A 27,662-nucleotide genomic window follows, 5' to 3' on the forward strand; every position below is an offset into this window, starting at 1 on the left:
ATAATCAAATAATTCAGCTGCAAATCATCATAGCTTCAACGTTTTTAAACATATACGCAAGTAAATCATAATTTTAATGTTTTCAAAAATGTTTTTCTTTGCAATAACGGCAAGGGTATATGTACTTCGGCTTGCCGAAGTTTGCTTCCTTTCTTGGTTTTTTTAAATCGATGAAATCCTCCGGAAAATAATTTTCTGGAAAATCAAGGTTTGATCTCTGGAGGATTTCATCGATTTAAATTTGTAAGCCAGTGTTATTAGGAAACTGCTCAGAAGCCCAAATATTACGTATATGAAATATCGTGTTTGTCGCTTGCTTTTGGATTGTTCTACTTGCTCAAGAACTGCAGTTACTTAACCCATTCATCTTTGTAAATCTGGAAGAACAGGATTCCAAAAAAGTTTAAATCTATAAATACTCCAATAAAAAACCTAATATAGGATAAAGGCGTGCTTAGCTTCCAACGAGCCAACCATAATCGAATGCGACTTACACAATTTTTATTTGCCTTTTCATTTGTTTATCTTGTTACTTTGGTTATGGCTTCAAAAGCGTCTATGAACCAGTCGAAAATTACGCATTCTTAGGCGTGGGTTAAGCGCGGAGGAGGCGGAAAAAGATCAAAGGACCATTTCCTGATTGTTTTATTCCGTTATTTTATTTTGTTTGCGCTCCGTTTCGTTTCGTGTTGTTGTGTATATGTATATGTTGGTACAGTTTTATTGTTGATTTTTGGGCGTATGTTGTCTTTGCTTATTTATTCAATTCGTTTACTTTGACAGTCACCGTCACTCTGTTTCGAAAACCCTCGGCCAGGCGCATCCGCCTCCCTTATTGTCAACCACCCGCCATGGTCAGACTTATTTATTTATTTGTTTATTTTCATTATTAAATTCTACTTCATTTGTATATTCCGTTTTGTTTCATCTCAATTATTATCAGGGTATTGTAAAGTTCTGCTGGGACCCAAAAATTCTGGAACCTGCAAGCTGTTCTAGCTTTAAATCCGATTTACTAATTGGTAAGTGCTTGTTTTTCTTGGTAGAGAATATATTCGAATTGTCATTTTCAATAGCAGATGGTGGTGGTTTTTGCACTGCGTTCGTCCGCAACCGAGGCTATCTATTGCACTAGCATTATAAACTCAAAATAAAGCTTTAGCTTCAATTAAATCAGTAAGTGTTTTAAGCCCCGAACCTCTTGTCTTTCACCAACAATATGCGCCCTCTGGCTCCCATCCTAGGAGAAAGCGCAAACCCTGACACCGGCACCTCATTAACGCCGCGAAACGAACTCGACACAATGTCAAGTTTTCAAGTATACCCTTACAACCCAGCTCATCGGATGGGGAACGAGAAGAGGGTGCTAGGGATGGGCTTTGTTGTTAAAATGTTTTGTTTGCTGCCAAACAATTGCTTTACATCCGTCAAATGTACTCATACTTGGGTTCTCGAACCCAGTGCAAATCCGTCAAGGGTGTATACGCCGCGAAAATTTACTCTGCTACGTTGGTGGTGTCACATAGAATTGGTGGTTTCACAGAAAATTACTCGTAAGTTAAGCTATTTTTAGCTATAGCCCCGCACTTTTTTTGCACAGTTAAAATTTTGTTGAAAATACGCGTCGAATTACATTCAATTGGATTGGATCCGATGGTCCGTTCAAAACTTTCTCAAACAAGACAAACCGAAGTTCACATACCCTTGCCGCTATTGCAAAAATTAAATATTCTTGAAAACATTTAAATTATGATTTATTTGCGTGTGTTTTTGAAAACATTGAAGCTATGTTGATTTGCAGCTAAATTATTTGATTATTTGATATTTCTATGGCAGCTATATGATATCCTTTTCCGATTTTGATAAAATTAAAAGCGTAGTTCTGAACTGTCAAATTATTACTGAATCAAACAGAATTTTTAAAAAAATTACGAAATAAAAAAGGTACATTTATTTAAATTTTATTTTTTTTTATATTTTTATTGTTCCCATGGGAGCTTTTTGTCATAGCCGCCCGATTTTGATGAAATTTAAACCGTAATTCTGTGTCGAAGAACTAAATAAAAATTAAAAAACAGCAAACTTATACTTTAAAATTAAATTAAATTTTTTTTTGTTCCTATTGTTTCTATGGGAGCTATATGCTGTAGTCGTCCGGCTCAATCCGACTTATATACTACCTGCAATAGAAAGACAACTTTTGGGAAAGTTTCATGCAGATAGCTTTAAAACTGAGAGACTAGTATGACGGATATGGCTAGATCGATTCTCCTAGTTATACTGATCAGGAGTATATATACTTTATAGAGTCACAAATGTCTCCTTCACTGCGTCGGAAACTTCTGACTGAAATTATAACACCCTCTGCAAGGGTATAAAAACGAAATTGTCATATAACGCTTCGCCCTCTGTCTCAATATGTTTTTTTGGAACTTCTCAGCCTTAATTTATCCTTCTCGAACTATATGGAAATGCAGTGTTACATGAAAGTTGAAAATTTCAGCAAGTTCCTAGAAATATACCGCAATATGCTCGACACGCAATATACAATCGATATTATCGATAGTTTGATCGATTGTTTTACCCACCCTAGTTCCCGCTATATTGTATCGTTGCAGCCGGATTAGGTAAAACAAATTTCAAGGCATTAGGCTTGTATTTCTAAAGTCTTAAAAAAGTATAGTCCTGGTCCTGAATTCCCCGTGGCCTAGAATACATATAGTCTCCCCTTCTTTATAGAGGCGCAAATTCCTCTTCGTTGCTTACGTATGTATTTTCATACCCTTGCAACCTATCCTATTCTTAACGTTATATATATGCATGTTTGTGCTTTGTTATGCTTACATCATTCAGAGTAATCGGCCACTACACTTTATATCTCAAAGTTGAGGCTGCCCCTTCTTCAAGATGCCGGGGATGGTGTCTGTTTCTTTTATTTTCGTTATTTATTCATCATTTGGGGCAAGGCAGACGTCCGTAATAATAAAAACGCAAAAGGATTGCCTGACGCGCCTTGGGTCTTAAAAACTCCAGTGCGCCAGTTGACTAGGTACTCAGAAACTTTATGTCGGCAAGTGCAATATGGTATTGCCACGTTAAAGGAACAAGTATTCCTAACATATCACCAATCTAATACAACCAATACTCATTGACTTTCATAACATATTTTGGTAAAAGCAAAAGTATAAATTATAAGAATTTCACGTCTTATAATACTAGATTTTATTTTTTAAACTGATATATATTAGACTTAGTTATGGTTAATGGTAAATTATTCAACCGACCATATCCAAATTCACTTTACAGTTACACTAGCAAAACCAACCACTTAGCACAGTTGAACACAAAAAAATACACTCAGAAAACTAAGTTCCTTGGTTTTAGGATTAATTGCCTTAACATAAGGAATAATTGCCCTAAATTTTGAGCATTTCATACAAATTTAGGAACCCCCAAAGAAAATTATTCCTTTAAACTTCGTTTTAGGACATGTTGTCCTAAATTTTATATGGAAGTCTTAAATTTCAAAGCAATTTTGTCCTTAAATTAAAGCTATTTAGTTTTCTGAGTGTACGTAGACAAAATGCTTAAGGGTACAAAAGGTAAAGTATATCAGGGTGCCATAAAACTGGTTTAACATTAAATCCTCTAGAAATTAAAGTTATAGGATATAAACCTCCGATCTGCAAGAAAATATCTATTTTTACACTTCGCGAATAACACAGGTACACAGCCAAAAAAAATCTACGAACCTTTTGTACCTTTCCATCATAATTTGGTTTTCAATCATAATTGGAGCATTATCTAAGGGTTCCGTTTTAATTATGTAGCCCATATAATTGGAGTTTCCAAAGTTGAAATCTCTGATTTTAACACAATTTCAACAATAATATCAATTTTTATTTGTGTGTTTTTAATTTGGCTTAAACAGTATTTATAACTATATTTAGTTGGATATTTGTATAGCATTTAAAGCAAAATTGCAGAAGATGTTATAATTAAGTGAAGGAGCCATTTCCGACCCTATATATGTTCTGGATCAGAATCACTAGGAGAGTTGATCTAGTCATGTCCGACTGTCCATCTGTCCTTCCGCCCGTTCGTCCGTTTCTACGTAAACTAGTCTAATATCATGTGAATTTGCAGCTTTTTTTGCAAGCCCAATAAAATTTTCGTCTTTTGGGAAAATTACCTCTAGCTCTTTTTTCCAGGCATCGATAAGTTTTAAAGTAAGAGGCAATAAAGTGGGAGATGGGAGTCCCGAATTTGCCAGTTGGGTTTGTGTTTCGACCATGTCCAATGTTTAATGGATGAAGATTGATGACGTCGATTGATGATCGTTATTATCCGTGTTATTGGCGGGGTGGCTGCTGTGCTGGGTTTGGTTCAACGTGATGACAGACCGTATCGCTCTGCTTCTAATATGGCCACGTCCGTAGTCAAAGCCTCCGTCCAGGCTTTCGATCTACGGCACTTCCGTAGGCTTCAGCCTATGCGAATAGTCCCAGCTCTTCATTTGTGACCCCATTGTGTGGCAGGAACAATGGCGCTGGATGTCCCAACGCATTGACTGTGGCGCTACTTTGGCAACAAAACATCGACAATGAGCTTCTAATTTGAATGCTATTTTGTCTTTTGTTGTCAGAGATTTAATCATCTCCTTCTAGGCGGGACTGTAGCTGCCTGGCATTTTCCCATCATTAGAGCACCCATTGTTTTCGGGCTTAAATGAGCGCTTTATTCTCATTGTGGATGGTGGGTGGTCAGAAGATTGGGACTGCTAACTACATATGCGAATGCCACAATACATACTATTTTTCAAACTGAAATATTATCCATTGCAGTTGGATTGGATTGGATTGGATTGGATTGGATTGGATGAACAAAAGTAGCTAACCAAAAGCTCCATAAGCTTTGCTAACTTGCTAACGACTGGCTGTCGGCTGGTTCCACTCGAACAGCAGATATAATAATTTGCTACAAATCCAGTTTTCAATTCAAATTTCAATTTCCCCAATCTATTTCCAAATTTCCTGGCCGAGCGAAACAGTCTGACAAGGTGCGGACGACATGTGAAGGCTTCGTGCGTGTCCCGTTTGCAGTGCGAACGTTAAATAATTCGTAATTGAATTGACGCCGACTCAGGATGCTGTTGAAGGGGCAGGGACGTCGAGGCGGAACAAAGTTACAAATTGTCGTGCAAAGAAAGAAAAAACAATTACCCAGCAAACGATGGGCGGTCCAAGATGAAATACGCAGCTATTGAAGAGCGAATGCAGACCCAGACCCCCAATCTCGTCTCCCACATGACGCGACCTTTGCTCTGACCAAGACATTTGCACTTGACATTGGGCGCGCGGGTGGGCCAAGGGTTGTTTTTGTAGCGGCTTAGCGGCTTAGCGGCTTAGCGGCTTGTACTCGTAATTAGAATAAAGCCAGGAGTTGAGTGGCGGTCTTTCCAGCAGCCGCACTTCCACAGACGTTCCTCCCCAGAAAGTACAATTCATTATTTGTATTGCCCAACCACTCAATGACCTGCACGTGCAGTTGCATCACCCTGCTTGGAGTACACTCCCTTCCATGTGCCATTCCAAGAGCCATCAGGACAAGCGTTCGAGTTTTATTCGCTTGCCATTTTTTTCGTTGGATCCTTTGTTAAAACTCGGCGAAAAGCACAGGTGTAACCTCGGCGGTTTATAGGTATACCCTAGTGGTAAAATGAAAAAAGCATTGGCTGTAAGGTATTGTTGTCATGTTACCACTTCCTCTAAATTATAAATTGACTACCTAAAATAAGTTAAGAGCAGGGAGGAGGTTCGTTTCGGAACACTAGTTTTGATTACATACATAACTTTTTCATGTTTATTGCCGAACATCCTTGAACACGTAAATGTTGACGAGATCGTTATCAGAACCAATACAGGGCCAAGTGGGATGTCAATTGCTTATTATCAAACGTCGAATCATATGATAAGTCCAGGAATTGAAACCGAATCAAATATCGGTTTCGGTTACTGTTACGGTTACGGTTACAACCAATGTAACTATTTCGAATACGTTTTCGGTGACTGTTCCGCAACCGGAAAAAAGGAAGAATAATAAATGGAGCTTTATTTTGGCGAAGAGAACTTATCACGAGAAAACGATAAGTGTTAACTATCGTGTGTCAATGTGTTTATAGACGAAATGGTTGAATTTGTAAAATGGCCCTTTCTCCTCGTAATTTCCTTTTGTCCTCAAAGAACAAGAGGAATAAAATTGATGAATGCGACGACAAAGCTAAGCTCAATGTAATTTGTTGGACCAAACATAAAGAGACGCGTTGTGCATGTCCCACTATTTGTTCGGAAATTGACAATACTTAGCGAATCAAATATAATTAAATATTAGCACTGACAGCTTGTAAATTGCAAATATTTCGTAGGATGGGGTAGCTCATAGTCAGGACATACTGTCCGCAGCGCTGTCAAAAGCAGCAACAACGCCAACGCAGATTAATGGCAGCGACATAAAAGGAGCAGTTTATTATTATAATTGAGTTGAATTTCATTTGAATTTTACGGCATTTTGGTTTTGAAGGAAAAAATTATAATGGGAATCAGAATAATCCCTTTTGCATTACATTTTAATATTTTATTGCGCTTGTACTGCAGTTCATTCGATGCTTGAACTCGCGAACTCGGATGCTGGGCTAACAATTCTAATTAATTTTGCAAAAAGTTTAAACCTTTAAGAGAAGAAGAAGGACCGCCCACCACCCGTTGCGTATTATTTGTTTTCCCATTGGGCTTAATTTTAAATATTTGTTTTCATCTTATCTCATCGTCGGATCTCAGATGGCTGTTTTCTTTTTTTTTTTGAAAGAAAACGGTATTGATTTTCTGTTAGCGCCATACGAAAACAAAATCGTTAGGCGAGCCCTTTGCAAGAGCACTTGTAAAACCAGCAACAAAGCGGCCAGATATAAACGACAATGCGAAATTATTCAATAAGCAAAAGGCCCAACGCACAGCAAACTTTTTCCCCAGTCATCTTCGAGGTCTAAGGAGTCAGTCAATGTAGCGATGACACAGCGTGTCATCTGTGTAATTTGCAGCATCCAGGCCTCCATGCCACCGGCACTCTTCCGCTGCTCCGTCTGACTTGTGAGTACCTTGGGTTATTGGAATATTAACGGTTTTTGTTACAGCTTTCGGCGACAAGAACTGTCGCTTGGGAATTCGGATTCGACAACTACGCGGTTGAATGTCTCAGCTGGTGGTTGCGGTACTGCGGTTGCTTCAATTTTTATCAGATTAAGCTTTGTTGCCAGACGACACACGGAGCGTGCCAATGAATTTTAATAGCAGTAGCTCTACTGCCGCCGCAAGACCAATGCCAGGCCAATCTCAACAGAGTTTTCTTTTCATCAGACTTTGACAGCTAGTTAGGACGTTACAACTCCTCCCTTTTACTAAAATATCAACAGAAATACATATTAATTGGTTTTTTTTTCAGACGATACTAAATCTGCTAGCAAATACGCGACACTGTATTGTAGAGTAACATCGGGAGGAACAATTTCACGCACTTGTCACATCCTTCACCGCAGAGTTTGTTAACTTTCTAAAAGTGTTATTGTTTTACACCCGTCACTCTCAGAGTAAAATGGTATATTTTACTTGTTTAAAAAAGGAAACAGGTATATAGTTTTGATCAGGATCAATAGCCAAGTCGGTCTAGTAGAGGCGAGTTAATGGTCCGGTGTATCTTATGTTCGGTCAAATCTCTCGAAACACGAATCGAACAATTATTTTAAAAGCTATTTGACGATGTGTTACTTTTTTATATTTGAAAATGCTTGCTCTAAGCAAGTAGGTTGGCAGTCGGCACTTGCTTAAGCCCGTTTGTTTTTTGGGGGCATGTTTGTTATTATTATTTGCTTATTCATTCGCCCTGCTCCAGTTTTCACTTCCGAAATATTCAAACGGATTCGAAATTCTCAGACCTATTCCAGTTTTCACTTCTCTGTTAAATTCCGAAAAAACTCACGGCAACTTTCCGCCAAGCAATTGGCTGATTCAATTAAGGATCGACTCTCCTTGTTGTGTTGATCACGAATATATAGAGATTTAACAAGGTCGAACATGTCTCCTTCCCTGAGTTCTGACTGGAAATATAATTTCATTTAGTTTTATTTGAATTAACATCCCAACGCAGCAAGTTTGTACTTAGATAATCGCGTTGAATGGGAGATACAAACTTATTTTACAGGCATGGAAAGGAAGCATTGTTAAAGCCACTCTACAAACTAAGCAGTACAACATCTCTTCGTGTTATAGTGACTACTCCTACATCTTAGTTTCCTACCAGAGTTCCTGAGCTTCGCACACAAACGAACAACCCCTGGAAGCCTTGTTCAAACTAATTGCGTAGCACATACACGCACTTCACCACAGATTTATTTGCTATTTCAGGAGTCATTAGCTGCGCAATGGGAATGGACGTCAACCCTATCCAAAGTCCCCTCTGACCACGTTACAAGAAACATAGACTGCTAACTGGTGTTGGATGTACCATACCTTTGAGGGAGTGACATGGGGCGGTAAATTATAATTGTTGATTGGAGGATTTGAATCCACGCACTTGGCTTTTAATACTCCCAATCTCGTCATAATCTTGCCATTAAAACTTTACTTATTTATCTTGGAAAACAAAAAAACATTTGCTTATTATTGCAGCCCAATCACGCTATATTAATAGTTATAAAAGCTTAAGGCTTACGCATGCCTCTCCAATCGACACAAAAAAGTTAAAGTGACCATATTTTTAACCACTAATTCGATTACTGGAATCAAGAAGGTAAAACACCACTAAATTACCCTCTGCAAGGGTATAATAAATAGTCAGGGCATTCCCGAAACGTCTGAATCTCTGAATTGCTGAATATCCATCGTCACAACATGTACTGCCGTTTATATTTATATTTTAGGCATTGTTCTTTTATGGAATGTAGCCGCCGTGCTAAGCGTGGACTTCCCGATGTGACCGAAGTGTTGAGAGTTCATCGCAACTGGGTGTACTACGGCAGAAAATGTTTTAAATTGTTTCTCGCCAGCTTGCAACTACTACATAAATATAACTATTTTTGAAATATTTAACAATCTAATATTATGAATTGAAAATTACAATTACAACAAAGCGTCTGCCGAACGGACTTCGTCCATCTGATCCATTTTATAAAATTCTTTAAGTCGGTTGCAGTTCCTAAAATTGTATTTAGTTTGCCAATCTCTAACTGCAACTCTAAAATTATTAAGGGCCACACTTTCAGGAGTTTTTTATTGTGTACATACATACGTGCCAAAAGTGCACTTGCCCCGCATGATGCTCACGAGAATGTCAACATATTATAGGAAAACACATTTTCCAGCCATGCCCCTAAGAATCTGAATTCACCCATCATCTCGAAACAGCACACGACCCACACCAAACCACGCGCCTGCCGCACGCGTACCCCAATTGCCTCTGCGACCCTTCCCCTTCCCCTTCCCCTTCCCCTGCCCTTCCCCAGCACCCAGTGTGCAGACCTCGATATTTATAAGCAGCCGTAATGAAGTGAGAAAAGTATCACGATAGAACGGGAACGGAAGCTTACTTCGACAAGCCGTATTTTGTACACCCTGTCATTATACCTAAAATTCAAAAGTAAATATATGGGCAAATAGTTGGAGACCCTATTCTATAGTTAATATACACTTGCAGCCCTTACCAAATGTATTAATTTTTTAAATCGACTATATTCCGATTTTTATACGTCTATGTCAAAAAGCAGCATGGTGTCTAAGGCAGGTATACGATATACGATATACGATATACGATAATAAAATTAAAACCATTATTCTGAAAAATAACCTTTGCTGGTACTATATATCGAAGAATATTTGAATCATTTGAAAAACAGTGGAGTTATAACACATTGAAGTTGGCATTTCCGACCCAATAAAATGTGAATTTGATCATGTTCGTCCATCTGTCCGTACGCCCGTTTCTACACAAACTATTCGCTCAGTTCTAAAGCTATCTGCATGAAACCTTTTCAAAAGTTGTCTTCCTACTTGTATTACAGCCAGATCGGACGTCTATATAATATAGCTAAAATATGAAAGTATGAAAAAATAACTGCGGTTTTCAATTTTAGTTTTATTATTTTGTCCGATTTATTCTATGGGAGCTTAAAGCCGTTCCAGCTCGATCCGAATTATGTATACAGTACCAGCTGACCGACTGAAATTATAATACTTTAATCAAGGGTATAATTAACAAGGTAAGACATCTCTTAATCAATATAATTGCAGTAACTTAAATTTAAGTTTGGCCAATTACCCCAATGGATACTATTAATTTAGCTTTGAGTGACAAGTTTTATAAGACTGTGCTATAAACTGACTATATGAAAGCATTGTTCTAGTAAAACCATAAGGAACTAAAATTTAGGTGATGAGCCATCAAAATCTGTCACTTAGATAGATGATACCCAACACCTATTACAATGCAAAGTTATATAATAACGTATAAGTTCAGTGGTGCACTTTGTCAGTATCTGTAAATATATGTATGTTGGGATTCCAATTCACACCGGAAATACGTTTGCAAAATTTTCCGAAAATATTCTAGCATTAATCAAATTGCGCTAACCTTGCAAAGCCACTGCATGACAACCTCATCGCTGCGTGAGCATGACAACCGAATGGAAAGGAAAGGAAAGGAAAGGAAAGGAAGGAGGAGTACGAGTATGTGTTCCAAATGCAGGCGCAGAGCTAGGGAGTGGTATTACGGGGGGACAGAAATAGGAAGGAAAGACAGAGTTCTATTTTTAAGATCGAAATTTATGAATGAAAACAGAAACAGCAACAGAAACAGAAACAGAAACAGAAAATCATAATTCAGTATGTATCATCAGATATAGCACATCTCCCTCGAACTTTATTCTTTGCTTGTGTCATGCTAAATACTCCGGAGATCTTAAAACTGTAAGAGTTAGAAAATGTAATCTGGAAAGTTTTAAAGTAATAAACTAATAATGAAATTACTAGGGTAGGGTTTTTAAGCGCTAACGGATTATTTTCACTTTGGAAAGCAAATAAACGATTTCTAAGTGTGCGTGCCATCTGCACCAGCACATGCAGTAAATCAACACATATGTATAAATATAGAAAAACTCACAAAAAGATGAACAATAAACTGTCCCAATGCTTTATATACGTACATCATTGCACTTTCAAACACATACAAGACTTATTTATACATATACAAACCGTGAATGGCGCTCGCCGTATGGATGGCAATCCATTTCCATTTCCATTTCCATTTCCCATCCCTATTGCTGTTCAATCTATGAACCGATTCATTGTGTGGGCGAAGGAAAGCAGAACATCTCACATATAAATTGATCAGCCAGTTCATATTTTATATACATGACAACACCAAAATGCTGAACTCATCCATAAATGTCATAAAATTCATAAATATCGCTGTAAAATGTTCATTGTATTTGCTGAAGTGATTTAGGTCAGCCTATATCTTAAAATGCTTGTGTGGGCTTCTGTTATTTTATTGAAGGCCTGCCCAATTCCCTGGCAAAAAGCGAAATGAATAGTTTAGCTTTAGAGCCCATGTTTCTTTTTATACGCTTGCGGAAGGTATTAAAATTTCAGTGAAAAGTTGACGAAAACCAAAAGGAAGATCTCTTCGTCCGATACAAATGCACCTAGTTTCATTTCAAGGCCGATATTTTTATACCCTTGCAGAGGGTATCATAAATTCAGTCAGAAGTTTGCAACGCAGCGAAGGAGACAATTTCGACCCTATATAATATATAAATAATCTTAATCCACTGATGTTGGCCTATGGGGACCACCCGTTCCACTAATTTTTATGCTGGATTTCCCCATAGATGTACTGTGGGCAAAAAAAAATTTACGAACATTTTATATAAGTTTCTGTGCAAAGTGTTCTTTAACTTACTTTTCCCACTGTATGTATATGAGTGGTTTTCTTTTTGCGCCCCTCAGGTCAAATTAAAGTCAATATATTATATTATTAAATGGCACTTGTTCATTTAATTACATTTTTTGCTTAAGGCTTGGTGTTCAGGCTACTAAAATTGCTCCCAAAATATAAAACGTAATAGCACACAAATTTTGGTGGCAAATTTTTGTTTTCGTCTTTGGACAGCGGTACTCAGGCTACCAAAGACAAAACATTAAAAATACTCCTCAAGAAATAGTTTATTGAGCTATCGACTGTTATCGATATGAAACCGCCAGACTCAAAAATGAATTTAACAAGTCAAAAGCGCAATAAATCTTTCGCAGCAGAGACAATATTTAATCGATCTTTAAATAAATAACAACGGCAGCCCTAAGCATCAGTTTTTATTGATTTGAATAGTCAAATATACACGTCGACAGTTAAATATTTGGTTTCTGTTAAGCCAGTGTGAACAGGGCCGTAGCTAAAATGCATCTCCATCTCCGGAAAATCCAAAACTGAATCACAGCTAATACATTCACAAAGTTATGTATGTATGTAATGTCACTAAATAAAGCAGGGGTGCTCAAGCCTATGCATAGTGGACACAATTGTTTTTGTAAGTTCACACTGCTTAGGGAGAGGGAGATGTGAGGGGCGGCACAATAGGTTTGCTTGCTATACACTAACAACTTTTCGTTTCTTCCTTGCGGTCCCATTCGCTACTGATAAGACCGAGCCAGGGCAACAACAATTTTATTGGGCCATTTGTTTTGCATCGCGAAATTGTTTTTGTTTTTTCCTTGACGCTACACTGACTTGGTTTCTTGTGTGGGAGTGTTTTTTAATTGTTTTGCTGCAGTTTGAGCACCACTGAATCAAAACAGAATGGAAAGCTACAGTCGAGGGCCCCACCATTAAACAACATTTACTCAGCAAACAAATTTTGAAATAACAAATATGCCTATTGAAAATAACCGGGTTTTAGGTGGCGAACGATGAGGCAAAATTTACAATAACGCTTATAGCTAAAATAATGGTCGGATTTACATCATTTTTATACGAGCCGATAGATATTGACCGAATAAACAAATACAGCCTAATTACTGACCTCTATCATGTGTGACATGTGTTTTCCATGGCAATAGAACTGCAAATAGTGTCAAACTTTTGGCCATATTTATGAACTTGAAATGGAGTATTATTATTTTTGGATATCTTTGTAGATGTACATACTTGTTAGTCCTAAAATCCCATCTGTTCCAACAAAACAGACCATCGAGTTTGGCGTGACTACACAACTTCGTTTTCAATTAATTGAACCCATCTTTCTATGATTTTAATAAACGTCCGTTTAGAAACAATTTTTTTCATTCGGACAGCTTTTAATGTACTTTTAAGTGCTTCAGAGCAGGTAATTAGCATAATATGCGTACTCAACAGTTTCAAGGCTTAATCCTATGTGTGAAAATATGCTTTTAATGAGAACCTTTTGAACTTCCAAGCCAAGAGATGGTATCTTTCGATGGGACTATATATTGCGGCGGCGATGTGATTGTCTTTTTTTAAGCATACACTGTTGACAACTACCCTAGGAAGCAAACTCAAACCGGAAAATTCAGATTTCATTAGATCTTTTGCGCATTGACAACAACAATCAGCCCATCATCATCGTCAATCATCCCCTTCTTTTAGGCAAAGTATTGGACAGATAAACATCACATTAGTGTGATTCCAAGCCGATTAGCCTAGTTAAGCCGGAGTCTGAATCTGAACTCCGCCGAAGTTGCTTATTCATTGACAGCTACGGCCAAAAATCTGCTACCTCACCGTTACTCCGTGCTTTGAATAATTCCCCGGTGAGTAATAAGTACACTCAAACTGGGTGGTGGTAAAAATCATAAGCAAAATAGGCCCGAATATATTTGGTGGTCAAAACACAGAAAAAGCCCTTATAGCAGAGCAAACAAAAACACATACAATAGCATTGAACGCTCTATTGAAAAATGTAATATAATTCATCGCTTGGAAAATAAGTTAGTTCTTTAATTTTTTCGCAAACTGATTGTTTTGTAATTGTTGTATATTGTTAGGGAATAAACAACACATTTAAGTTAGCTTTTACCATTAAATTAAAGTATGTATAAGGCTGTGATTTTGAAATCTATATCGAGAACGGAAGCTTCTTCGATCATCCAAAGGTTGCAGTTACATAGAGTTTTCTCCGACCGGCATCTTAGGAGCAAAATGGGTCCTCGGCAAGGGACTAAAGCCGGCAGGGGTGCTCCGGAGCGGCAAGGGATGCTCAAGGGGTTGGAAAGGTCACGGCGTCCCTTTTCTGGGGCTGTCATAGATCACTTTACCCCTCGCGATCTCGTTTTGAATGCCCCTCGGGGCGTAACAAGCATTGCCTGGTGTCGTAAGGGCCACTTGTTTGTACTGACCATAGTGCATCAACGACCACAAAGAGACGGAGGCGAATGCTACCTTAATATAAATGGTCTTAAAACAATAGTTTTAAAACTATAAGAAAAAGTTATATATTATGTTATTTTATTATACGGTTTCTTTTGAACTTTTGTATATATAGTCTTTACTTTTGATATGTAGCACATGTCTCTAAAGCATGTATCACAAAGTTAGCGAAGAAAATGTTATAATTAAACTCTTAAGAGATAATGGAATAAAAATGGTCACTAATTGATAAAGAGCCTTTAAAAACATAAAACATATTTATTTAGTCGGATGCTTGTTCATTTTGTATGTTGAAAGGGGCGGAAAGCGGACTTATATTTTTATACTTTACTCATAGAATAAATAGCAATATTGTAATCGTTGAAAACTATGTAAGAGGCAAAATAAAGTTTTTTCCTATACACATTATATATATATTCTTGATCAGGATCAATAGACAAGACGATCTAGCCAAGTCCATCTCTCCGCATGAACGTTGAAATCGGACTATGATGATGTATAGCTGCCATAGGAACTATCGAATAAATCATCATAGCTTTACTTTTGTTAAACATAAATCATTAAATTCGGAATACGGCTGTATTAAAGAATTTTAAGTATTTGGAATAGCTGCAAGGGTATATAAACTTCGCCTGGCCGTTTGCTTCCATTCCCTGAATTACATATTTTTTAGCCATTTTTAGCCTTTTTTTCCAAAACTAGAGATTATGGGCAGCACTGCCAGGAACAGCAAGAAGGTCACGTAATACATCTAAGGTACCTTTTGAAGAATTACCATGTCCAAATTGAAGTAAGTAGTCACGTAGTTCGGAAAGAATTCAACGTTTTCAATGAAGCATTCAGAATTTTCTTGAATACAATCGAACTTTTGTACAAATTTTTTGTTTTTATAATATATATTTTTATAATGTGTACCTAACGAACATTCTATCTATTACAATACATGTTATGTTTGTAATGTTTTTACATTACATTTCCTTTTATTTGAATTTCCCCAAAGCCGGTGGTATAAGCTTTTATTATTATTCTTTTATACTCCACTGTGCCGCTTTGTGTGAAAGTCCTATTTAGTGCTTCTTTCATCATTTGCGCAGGTTTGAATAGCCTTTGTATTGTTCTCTCCATTCAGGGCCCAAACAATACGCTTTTCTTTCCGCTGGCTTGTACTTTCTTTCTTGACTTCCCTTGGCCCTCCCTCACGACGGCCTCCCCACAAAGCTGAATCCATAACCATGGTCCTGCTACTTTTCACTCGTATTTTAGAAAATCGCTTTGGCAAAGGCTCTTACGTCCTCTTACGTACGTTTAACATTAGTTTGTGCGCATCAGGTCCGACCGGACCCAAAAAGAATGAGATCCTACAAACCAAATTTATACCCAGAGAAAATTCCAACGTTCAGAAATTGAGAAATTGTATTCTTAAATTGAGGATATACTCATTTCGAGTACAGATTTTGCCCAAGAACTCACATATGAATATTTGTACTCATTTTAGGAAAAAATACTAAAGCTGAGGATATATTCAATTAGCTTATCGTATAACGATGCCTGGTATTACTTTTATGTGTAAACTTATTCACGAAGAAGTGGAGAGTCCCGAGTTACTGAGTCGCCTACATTTCTCTGTGCCTAACAGAACTACGAGGAACTATATTCCTCTTATTACCATTGTCGATCAAACTATGATATGCATGAACCTTTTAGAGTACTATGTAGTGACTATAATAAACTCTATCACATCATCTATCTATTATTATAGTATGTAGTATTTTGTTTCGTATGTATTTGGTATTTTTCCGTCCGCTCCTTTATCGTCCCTTTTCATTCGAAGATTTGAAACAAAAGTAAATATGGCGCGGTATATAATATATACAATTTTGGAAAATATCAAAAAAAATTATCCTTTTGAAAAGAAAACATTTTTTGGTTTTCTTTATTCTCAACTCATTAAAGTGTAGGCTAAGGGACTCACCTGACTAAGTAATCTATTTCTTATTAGTTGAAGTTGTTTAATCATCTCCAAGTCAGAGTGTTCCTTCTCATTCGTTTGATCTTCTTCAGGAGGCGGCATATCGGCATTTCGGCGGTCCCTGTAAGGACAATTTTAAGTTTTTTGGAATTAAATAGTAAAAACTGTGTGGTGTTTTTTTAAACGTTTCATTGTATCAGTGGTCGGAAAGACCTATTTAGGCTAGGGCCAACACGGCAGAGCAGCAGCAGCACGGCGGCGGAGGCCGACACAAACAGTATAAATTCGCACACACTGACAAGTTTCGCCGTGCAAATTACTCACACAAAGAAGTGCGAGCATGTTAGTATGTGTGCCGACCACTGCATTTAATCCAAATCTAAATTGTATGATATGTACGTTTGTATATATGTACAAGTATACCCAAAAATGTTGTTTATGTCGATTAATTATTATAATTATTATTAATTATATTATTATTATATATCGTTATTACGAAAGCAAACACATTAACATCAAAGAATACTCTAATTGTATAAAGCAAGCTTTATATAAAGTTTACATTTTGATAGTGAACGGTGAAGAGCGAAGATAATTGTCAACTAACAGCTTCCGATACATTTCGACGGAGGCGGGTCTAAATCGAAATTGCATTTCTAATTTAGACCTTCCTGTTGTGTGGCAATCCACAATGCTGAAAGTTTTCCGGTAAAGATTGCCAATTTGGGAAAACTTCCTTTTTTGGAAAATTGGCAACCTAATTATATTAGACCTGCACACCGAAACAACAGAAATGTAGTTCAGAACAGCTTGGTGCTGGTTGCTAAGGCAATTTATTCTTATCCTCCACTTGTCATTTACTGACGGAGCAGTATACATACATTCAAATTTAAATCATAATTTTTTAAGCAAGCTTAAAAACCATACCTCGCTGTTGGAGCAGATTAATGAATTGAAACTAATGTCAAACAAGAAAGAAAGCAAACTGCGGCAAGCCGAAGTTCATATACCCTTGAAGCTTTTCCAAAAATTAAATATTCTTGAAAACATAAAAATTATGATTTACTTGCTTATATGTTTGAAAGCATTGAGCTATGATAGTTCGATAGTTCTTATATTTTAAGATTTTAATAGAATTAAAAGCGTAAATCTGAACTGTCAAATTATTAGTAAGTCGAAAAGAATTTAAAAAAAAATTACAAAATAGAAAAGTTGCATTAAAAAAAAATTGTTTTTAATATTTTTATTGTTTTTATTGGAGCTATATGATATAGTAGTCTTATTTTAATGAAAATTAAACCTTAATTCTTAATCATTTCTACATGTCGAAGAACTACAAAAAAAATTTAAAAACACCAAAGTTATAATTTTTTTATTTAATTTCCCGATTGTTCCTATGGGAGCTATATGCTATAGTCATCCGATCCGACCCGTTCCGACTTATGTACTACCTGCAATAGAAAGACAACTTTAGGGAAAGTTTCATGCAGATAGATGCATAGAAACGGACGGACAGAAAGACAATCGGACAGACGGACAGACGACTCTCCTAGTGATGCTAATCAAGAAATTATAATACTTTCTGCAAGGGTATTACACGGACGATATCATATATATACACGAAAATGGAATCAAAATTACCTTAGTTCATGGCCGATATTCTGAAGAGCAAAGTGATACGATCTTATTTCGCGTGGTGGTTCAATTTACAAAGTGGAAAGCTGTTTTTCAAAAGTCTGCAGGATGCCAGCAAAGGCCTCTTCGTGGACTGCTCCCTTTGGTCCGTATTCATTTTTAATGGCAGCACGTGTTTGAGCCACCGCATTAGGGCTACTACCACTGCTCGTAAACAATGCTGGCCTGGCCACAATCAATAGAAGAGACCACATGTCAAGGGAAGGCTAGGACCTCAATTGAAAATTCATTATTGCACCAGGACGTTTTTTATGTGTTTTGGGTGTTTTTTGTGGCGCTTCAAAGGGGGGGAAACAATATTTATTGTATGCACCTTACGAAAAACACGCCAATCAACCACGTGCCTACTTAGTGAAATCGGACACACTCGCCAAAGGGATGAGTAACAGCAAAAAAATACAAAATCGATTTACTTAAAATTTTAGCAATGAACATTTTGCAGATATAGGTGTGTGTTCTAACATATGGAATACCAGAATGATCGGACCAACCACATAATACATAACTAATGATGGGGTCGTAAGCTAATCCGTTAATATTATACTTTACTTTATTATAAATAAGATTTAAATAAGTAAATTAAGTCATAGGTACGAATTACCCTTCCCTAAAATAATCTTTAATTTTAAGAGGTTTCCAATTTAAGTTTTTCTGAAAAGTGTATATTGCCACATAGTCGCTAGGTTTTTACATATTGATATATGAGCGTACATTTTCCAATAACTCCTTTTGTCCTCTTTGTTTGTATACTTACGCACTTTCCGTAACTAATTTGATATTTATTTGTTTTGTATTTTGGGTTTCACTCGCCGACCCTCTCAGTCGCTTGACTACAAGTATTTCGATTTCGGAAACAAGAACTTACCTTAACCATACAGGATGTAATTTTTTTAAGTTACACTCGTTTACGGTGTATAGGAGGCTATAAATATTGGTATTTTAATATAGGAGAGGGAAAGAGCCAAAGGAGAAGTGTATTGAAGTGAATTTGCGGAAGCTATTTGTAAGTGTACAAGTCAATATTTGCGTCTACAACTGTGTGAGAACATCCACATAGACGGGTTTATTTGTAAGCCTCTATGTGCCTCTATGTGCCTCTATGTATGAAGGGATACGGAGATACGGAGAAAAAGCACTATACCCCGTGCGGATGGAGTCGCAGAGAGCGGAAGTCATCATTATAAATAAAATGTTCAGTTCAAAGCGAATCGGGAAAACAATCATTTGTACTTGGAGTGAAGGGCATGGCAATTCGGAATCTAGTGCATGGGACAGAACTTGTGCGGGTCTTCCGTGCGTAAGATACTAAATATAAATTATGGATACATTATGCAGATTTCATCGTGACAAGCTACACTTCCTTGTTTTATTTTGAATTGAACCTCTTCATTCATTAATGCAAAGAAAGCTATTTGGATCCCGCTAAGGATTCTTTTTGGGGCTTCTAGTCTAATTCGCTAGAAGCTTTAATGCTTGCAAGGATCTGTTGAGTCCGCATCAATATATATGGTATATTTCCATAATAATCATCACAACAAGATAAGAAGCAGGCTAACACTGCAGCTATTGCAAAAATTAATATTCCTTAATACTTCGAAACTTTGATTTACTATACATGAGTACATGCTCAAAATCATTAAAGCTATGATTGATCTTCAGCAGATTCGCAGATTCTTAAACCATTACTATATCCAACAGAATTAAAAAAAATATTTAAATAAAGAAGAACGAGCCGGATCGGACGACATATAGTAATGATTAAATAATTCAGAATTACGCTTTTAATTTTATTTAAATCGGAAAACGATATCATATAGCTGCCATACGAACTATCGAACAATTGAGCTGCAAATCTTCATAGCCTCAAAGTTTTTAGACTCACAAGATTTCAAGAATATATATATAGCTGCAAGGGTATATGAACTTCTGCTTGCCGAAGCTTGCTTGTTGTTATTATTATTAATTGTCGTAAGGCCAAATTTAAATTTGAATATATGTTACGTATTTGGCTCGAAAGTAAGGCAGAGCTTTCAGATCCTTTCTGTCTGCCTAGGGCTATGAACGGATCAAGGGGCTCTTACAAATCGCAGTTCAAAGAGAGGTTGCCTTTGTGTGGATGACTGTTTTGTTACTGAATGCGCATTGTGTGTGTTCTGTTTGTTTGTTGATGGTGCACTTGTTTGGTCAAAAAGCCGCAAACAAAAGGCTGACTGGACCGCGCACAGCCCACAGTCCACAAAGGACTACATTTTCTGCTCCGTTTATCCGGCCGTCCAGACTTCCATCCGCTGCCAGGCTTATGTATTATTTATGCCTGCTTATGTTTGTGCATTTCTATCTAGCACCAGCCAACCCCAAGAAAAGCTCGCACATTTCCATTCACATACACTTGACTATATCCAGTTCTGTCTATTACCGTTTGGTTTGAGCTGCCACCAACTAGAAAAATTAGATGCTGATCAGTGCGACTCAGCCGCTGATTGGGGCTTTTCCCTAAAATTTTGTAATGCAGAATGTAGTGGATATATTGGACGGACATGGCAATCTGATCAAGAGTATATATACTTTATAGGGTCGGCAATGTCTTCTTCACTGCTAATATAAAGGAAAATGCATTCTCAAAATGCATACAGAAAAAAATTATTTTTTCAAACAAAATGTTTAGTATAAAAAAGAAACACAACTAAGCTCTAGACAAAAATATTCTTAAGTGATGGCCTGGGTGGTAAATGTATTGGAATGTCAAACATTGGGTAAACAACTCATTTTTTTAATTTTCTGTTTTCATGTTAATTTTAATTTTTTATTAAGCTGGCTTTATAATAAGAGGGGATGTTACAGTCAACATGAGATACCCGTAACTAGGCTTAAATATGGTTCGAATTGACAAATTTCTGAATGAGTCGAAAGATATGAACCAAATAAACAACTCGCTTCTATCAGATCGCAAAGTGACATGACAGACTTTCGCAATTTGTGGTCGTTGGAATGGGAGACCAAATTTTTAAATAAACTTGCGATGCGTAGGCAAATTTTATAGTTTCAAGATCTTGACTTTCATACGGACCGACAGACAGACGGACATGGTTAAATCGACTCGACTATCGATCCTGATCAAGAACATATTTTATACCTATAAGAAACACTTTCTTGTACCCGCTAAATATACCCTTTCACTCTACGAGTTACTGGAAAAAATTGTTTAGACATGGCGGATAAAAGTTTTTGAATCTCAATTTTGCAAACTAAATATTTATTTAAGAAATAATTAAATTTTACAAAAATATTAAATATTCCTACCGCGCTAATAGAGTTGCAAACCGCGCTTTCTGCTAAATGTTTTTTTGTTTAGAGTATTTGATACTCAATACTCTCCTTCTTGTTTTTTGCCAAACTCAAGGGTAAATACACTGCGGTCTTACTTTAATAAAATAAAACCTGTCTGCACGTAAGACTAAGCGGATTATATACACACACAAATAAAAAGGTTAGAATGGGAAAATAAAACTTGGGTAAAATATATTCAAAATTAAGTAAATACCATACTCGTTACAATATAATATAATATTAGCAGAAATAATTATTTCTATTATTTTGTTTTTCCCAAAATGAAACTTATTCCTGTCACCTTGTAACATTGAATCAAATCAAGATTAGAATCCATTTTAAGACCCTTGCAGTGGTATTGTAATTTTATCACATAATATCACAATAAATAAATTAAGTGAAATAGTTGTTTCACCATGTCAAAAATACATTTTTAATTTTATGAAAATCCGATGATTTTATTATACTGCTGAAGCCGGAAGGAATGGAAAATTATTATAAAACTTTTCGGAAGCCGCCTGATTGGACGCCTAAATCATATAACTCCCATTAAAACAATTGAAAATAAAATGATCGAATTATTACTTTTCTGTTTTTTTTTAATTTATTTGAATAAAGACATAGTAATTTATTACTATTTCAGAAATACGCTTTTAATTTTAGTAAAGTCGGAAGGCTATTTTATATAGCTCCAATAGGAACAATCCGAAAAAATAAAAAAATTACATTTAAACGAATAACCACTGGGCACTGAGCTCCCTGGTTTTTTGTATTTAACCATTTTTTTTTAAGTGTAAATTAAAAGTTTAAAGTTTAAAAAAAAATCTGATGTTCCGACAACATAAATTAATTCGTTCAAAATAAAACAAAATAAACCGAAAATAATTTTATCAAATCGGCTAAGCAGGTTAAAACGATATTTGAACTTTAAAAAAAATGGTACCATACACAACACCGTCCGTCTGCACTGGAAAACCAAGGTTTGATCTCTAAGAGCTTTCATTGATTTAAATACGTAAACCAGTGTAGTTTAATATATAAAAATTACAATTTTATTTAAAAACAAGAAAGAAAGCAAACTTCGGCAAGCCGAAGTTCATATACCTTTGCAGCTATCGCAAGAATTAAATATTTTTGAAAACATTAAAATTATGATTTACTTGCGTATATGTTTAAAAACATTGAAGCTATGACGATTTGCAGCTTAATTATTTGATTGTTCTTTTATATATTTTTATTATTTGTATGGGAGCTATATGATATAGTCGTCCGATTTTGATGAGATTTAAACCATAATTCTGAAATATTTAACCATTGCTATCTGTCGAAGAACTAAACAAAAAATTAAAAAACAGCAAAGTTATAATTTTTTTTCAATTATTTTTCCGATTGTTCCTATGGGAGCTATATGCTATAGTCGTCCGATTTTAATGAAATTTAAACCATAATTCTGAATTATTTAACCATTGCTATATGTCGAAGAACTAAACAAAAAATTAAAAAACAGCAAAGTTCTAATTTTTTTTCAATTATTTTTCCGATTGTTCCTATGGGAGCTATATGCTATAGTCGTCCGATCCGGCTCGTTCCGACTTATATACTACCTGCAATAGAAAGACAACTTTTGGGAAAGTTTCATGCAGATAGCTTTAAAACTGAGAGACTAGTTTGCATATAAACGGACGGACAGACGGACAGACGGACGGACAGACGGACGGACAGACGGACGGACAGACGGACATGGCTAGATCGACTCTACTAGTGATGCTGATCAAGAATATATATACTTTATAGGGTCGAAAACGTCTCCTTCACTGCGTTGCAAACTTCTGACTGAAATTATAATACCCTCTGCAAGGGTATAAAAAACAAATAAACGATATCATATAGCTACCAGAGAAACGTTCAAAATATTCATCGAAAAATCGATATAGTAATAGTTTACTGTTTCAAAAACCAGAAAACGATATCATATAGCTACCAGAGGAACGATCAAACTATTTATCGAAAAATTAATATTGTTTCACTTTTTTTAGACATATACTCATACATATCGAAATATAGTCGTTTTATAAAATATTTTATTATGCAATAGTTGCAAGGGTATATAAACATCGGCTTTCCGGGTTTGCTCTTTTCCTGTTGAATTTGTTTGTTAATATTTAAATACACAGTAAAGAGAGTAAAGTATATTCTTGCAAAAGTGCGCATGTACGTAAGCTGAAGAATTTATTATACCAAGAGAGTCGATTTAGGTCGTTCTGTTTGTGTGTTCCGACAACTAACTCGTCTTTACTTTAAAAATCGGTTTTCAAGCCAGTCATTTGCGTAAGAAAGAAGAAAGTATCCGATTCCAACAGTCGGCTACACCCCAAAAAAACACACAGAAACTAAACTATTGTTACATGAAATATAAAAATGTTCTCTGTAGTTTATTGTCAAGACACATTTAATAAAACTTAACTTTTAGTTTTTGTTAGTGTAAACTTTACATGGCCCTCTATTAAAATGAATGGTATTTCATACAATTTATTCTGTGTGTAGTATAGGAACACAATCGAAATACGTGCGAGCCTGTGATCCGTAAGAGATGTCGCTTAGATGACTGCAAATCAGTATGGTATTAGGAAAACTTCATCCCCTTTCAGCAGCTCTTGTCATCAATGTGAGAATGCGGTAAGAAACCAGACAGAATAATACGCCACAAAATTTCATTGCATCTACGTGAAAGCCAAGGAAATAAGTAATAATAAGTACAGCGCAGATGATGATGAGCCAGAGCTCTGATGCTTCTCGAAGCCCAGTAATCCGCAGGGTGAGTCAATACAATAAGCCCAATGGGGTGCGACAAGTGTAATAATCGCTGACGGACTTGATGGCCACTACATGACCCGACACCGGCTTGACCCCAAGAATGTTGTTCAACTAAATTAGTTCGAATTTGTTTGGGGCCAGATTCTGCCTTCAATTGCGTACCGGATTTTTTGTTGCATTTCTTAGCACACTTTAATTAGCACCAGCACTTAGCCAACGTAGCTCTTACAGATCTTAAAATACATTATACACATTAAAGCCGTGCAAAAACATATATCAAATAAAATAAAACAAATTTTAAATACGCCCATACCTTGTACAGCCTTTTAGCCCTCTAATTTAGGACGGAGAAGGGAAGGGAAGTAAATAATATGTTATTTGTGGAAGGATCGTTTGATTCATTCGACCATCGTTAACAGTACACATTATGTGACAGTCGAATTTTAGTTTTAGGTCAAGAAGAACTCCTAATTCGTTGACCAAATATATACTTACTAAAATATGTATTCATAACATCTGCCTGCATTTTGTTATAAAGTCCTTTAACTACAAGGGATGTCAATTCACGTAGGTTCGTGGTAGTTGACCTTCGCGTAACAAAACCATGAAGAGTAATAATTGCAGACCAGTTAAAAATACCTCAATAATGTTGAACATCCGAATTTCATCCCTTTTTTTGGAGTGGAATAATTAAAGAATCTTTCCAGATAGTTGCAAAAACTGATGTTGAGGTAGACAATTAAAACAGTTTAAGAATAGGTTTTGAAATTAAAAGAAAACTTTTTTTTTATTTTTAGTGTTTTTGCAAATTTTTTAAAAGTGGACTCAACTTTTAATGTATAGCAATTGACCTAAAAAGTCGTTTTCGAAATAATTAATCAACAAAAAAGTAAACTTTTCTCAGTTCGGCTGCCTTGTTATGATTTTTTTTTCCAAAAAGTATGCAGCACAAATTTGGTTGGGAAAATGTTATAAACAATTTTTTTTTAAGTTAAGAAAAAAAATGTTCACTTCAAAAAATATACATTTATAAGTCGGAACAATTCGCATCGAACGACAATATCACATTGAAGGAGACATTTCCGACCCTATAAAGTGTATATATTCTTGATCAGCATTGATCTAGCCATGTCCGTCTGCACGTCCGTCTGTTTGTCCGTCCGTTTCAATGCAAACTAGTCTTTCAGTTTTAAAGTTGTCACGTTGTATTTAAGTCTGAACGAGCCGGATCGGACTCATATAGCTCCCATAGAAACAACCGGGAAAAATGTTAAAAAACATATATCTTTGCTGTTTTTTTCGATATGTAGTAATGACCTATTGTTCTAGAATCACGATTTAAATTTCATTAAAATCGAACGACTGTATCATATAGCTCCCATGGGAACAACTGGAGTATTAAAAACTTGAATAAACAAAATTGTAACTTCTCTAATTTAAAATTTTTTTTTAGTTTTTTTTCCACATAGTAATGGTTTAATAGTTTACAATAACGCTTTTAATTTTATTCAAATCGAAATATATGAAAGCTGCCATAGGAATGATCGAATAATAGAGCTAAACATCATGATAGCCTCAAGGTTTTTAAACAAATACGAATATATTTCGAAATTTATGTGTTTTAAAGAATATCTAATTTTTGATATAGCTGCAAGGGTATATAAACTTTGGCTTGTCGATATATGGATATGGGATACTCCTGTTTTAATTTCAATTATTTTGGGCAATGGTATCATATAACTACCAATGAAAAGATGGAATAATTTATCTGAAAATCATCATTGCCTTACTGTTGTAAATCGAAAATCGAAATTTGTAAACGTCGCTTAGCTCGCTAAAAAATCGTGACGATCGCTAAGAGGTGATTTTTGATACAGAAGGCTTTTCAATCTACTTACCCAATTCTATTATCGCTTCGCAATCATAGTGAAGGCATATTTCTAAGAGCCTAATCGTCTACTGAGCCATTTTTTAAGGTCGTCTCTGAAACGAAAACCAAATCGGAAAACGATATCATATTGGTGTAATAGGAACTATCGCATTATTGAGCTGCAAATCATCATAGCTTCAATGTCTTTAAACATATACGCAAGTTAATCATAATTACAATAGCTGCAAGGGTATATGAGCTTCGGATTGCCGAAGTTAGCTACAGTCCTCGTTTTTTTGTAAAAACGGCGCCGCATTGGGACCATAAAGGCGCTTTCTTGGTCGCTGCTGTTCTAAAGAGATTTTGAAATGAAACCATGCATATCAAATTTATTGAATGTCCGAGTGGTCACATTTTTTGTAATTCAAGACCAATAAAAAAAGGACTTCCAGTTCTGTTTTTTCTACACACACCATATGGTGTGTTCGACAAAATTACATCGAGAGGAAAAGTGGTTTAGGAATACTCAGACATATGGTGTGTTCGACAAAATTACATCGAGAGGAAAAGTGGTTTAGGAATACTCAGACATTATTAGAAAACAAAAAATATATGAGGAAGGATAGGTATTGCAAGTTGAAGTTGAAGTTTATTTGAATGTAACTATTATGAGATCATGATACTGAGAAGGTAAAACAATAAGAAACGCATTCGTCGACTATTATATACAAATTTCAAACTACTCTTTTGCTCTGAGTGAAAGTCTGCCAATCTAAAATGACAGATTTTCATGAAACTCTTTGGCTTTTTGGGCTCACAACAACAACAACAAATTGTAGCTCAGCGGTCTAGTGCGCTGCCCTTTAAAACGTTGGGAATTGAGAGGCATGGGTTCGACCCCTCTGAATGTCATATGGTTTTCCCTTGTTAAAGTGTTTTTAAAATCTTTTTTAAAAGCTCATCTATTAACCTAATGTTAGGTGTTACTTATATTACTCTATGTTGGAACGGCTTGTAAGCTGAACGCAAATAATAAACTTCAACTTTAACCCGAGGCCAGTCAGTGAAATACATTTGTATACCCTTGCAGAGGGTATTATAATTTCAGTCAGAAGTTTGCAATTTCTGCAAGCGTATACAAAAATAATTAAACAATTTTAAGTGAAACACAATTTAATTTGTTTTTGGGATTACCTTTTGATGGGTTTCAATTATATATATTTAAATACCATATGTAAGGGCTTATATATAAGCAATCGCGATAAAAATAAATAGACGAGAACTCATTTTCATTCTTTAACAAAGACCAGAAGTTTGTATACGATTGACAATGAGGTAATGCTGCTTATAAACCACATCTGAGACACATCTGCTCTGCATATGCAGGCTTATACACATATACACCGAAATAAAATGATCACAGAAGTAAAACTATAGTTACATACATTTTAAGCTTCTACGATGGGAGTTAGCATAATGCTCACAAAACAGTTAAATTGA

At 35.9% G+C, this 27,662-nt stretch overlaps 1 protein-coding gene across 2 annotated transcripts in view; it reads right to left on the reverse strand.

The window, feature by feature from the left end:
• Positions 1 to 27,662, reverse strand: part of LOC108145306 (transcription factor SOX-6) — a 51,581-nt gene that overhangs the window by 14,462 nt on the left and 9,457 nt on the right. For both annotated transcript variants that reach the window (XM_017270645.2, XM_017270646.2), the window contains exons 3-4: positions 26,191 to 26,275; positions 16,460 to 16,577 (exon numbers count right to left, since the gene is read on the reverse strand). In XM_017270645.2, the coding sequence (XP_017126134.1) occupies positions 16,460 to 16,558 (99 nt within the window). In that variant the 5' untranslated portion in view covers positions 16,559 to 16,577; positions 26,191 to 26,275. The remainder of the gene's footprint in view (positions 1 to 16,459; positions 16,578 to 26,190; positions 26,276 to 27,662) is intronic.

Source organism: Drosophila elegans, unplaced genomic scaffold (assembly GCF_018152505.1).
Source record: "Drosophila elegans isolate 14027-0461.03 unplaced genomic scaffold, ASM1815250v1 contig_349, whole genome shotgun sequence".
NCBI lineage: Eukaryota > Metazoa > Arthropoda > Insecta > Diptera > Drosophilidae > Drosophila > Drosophila elegans.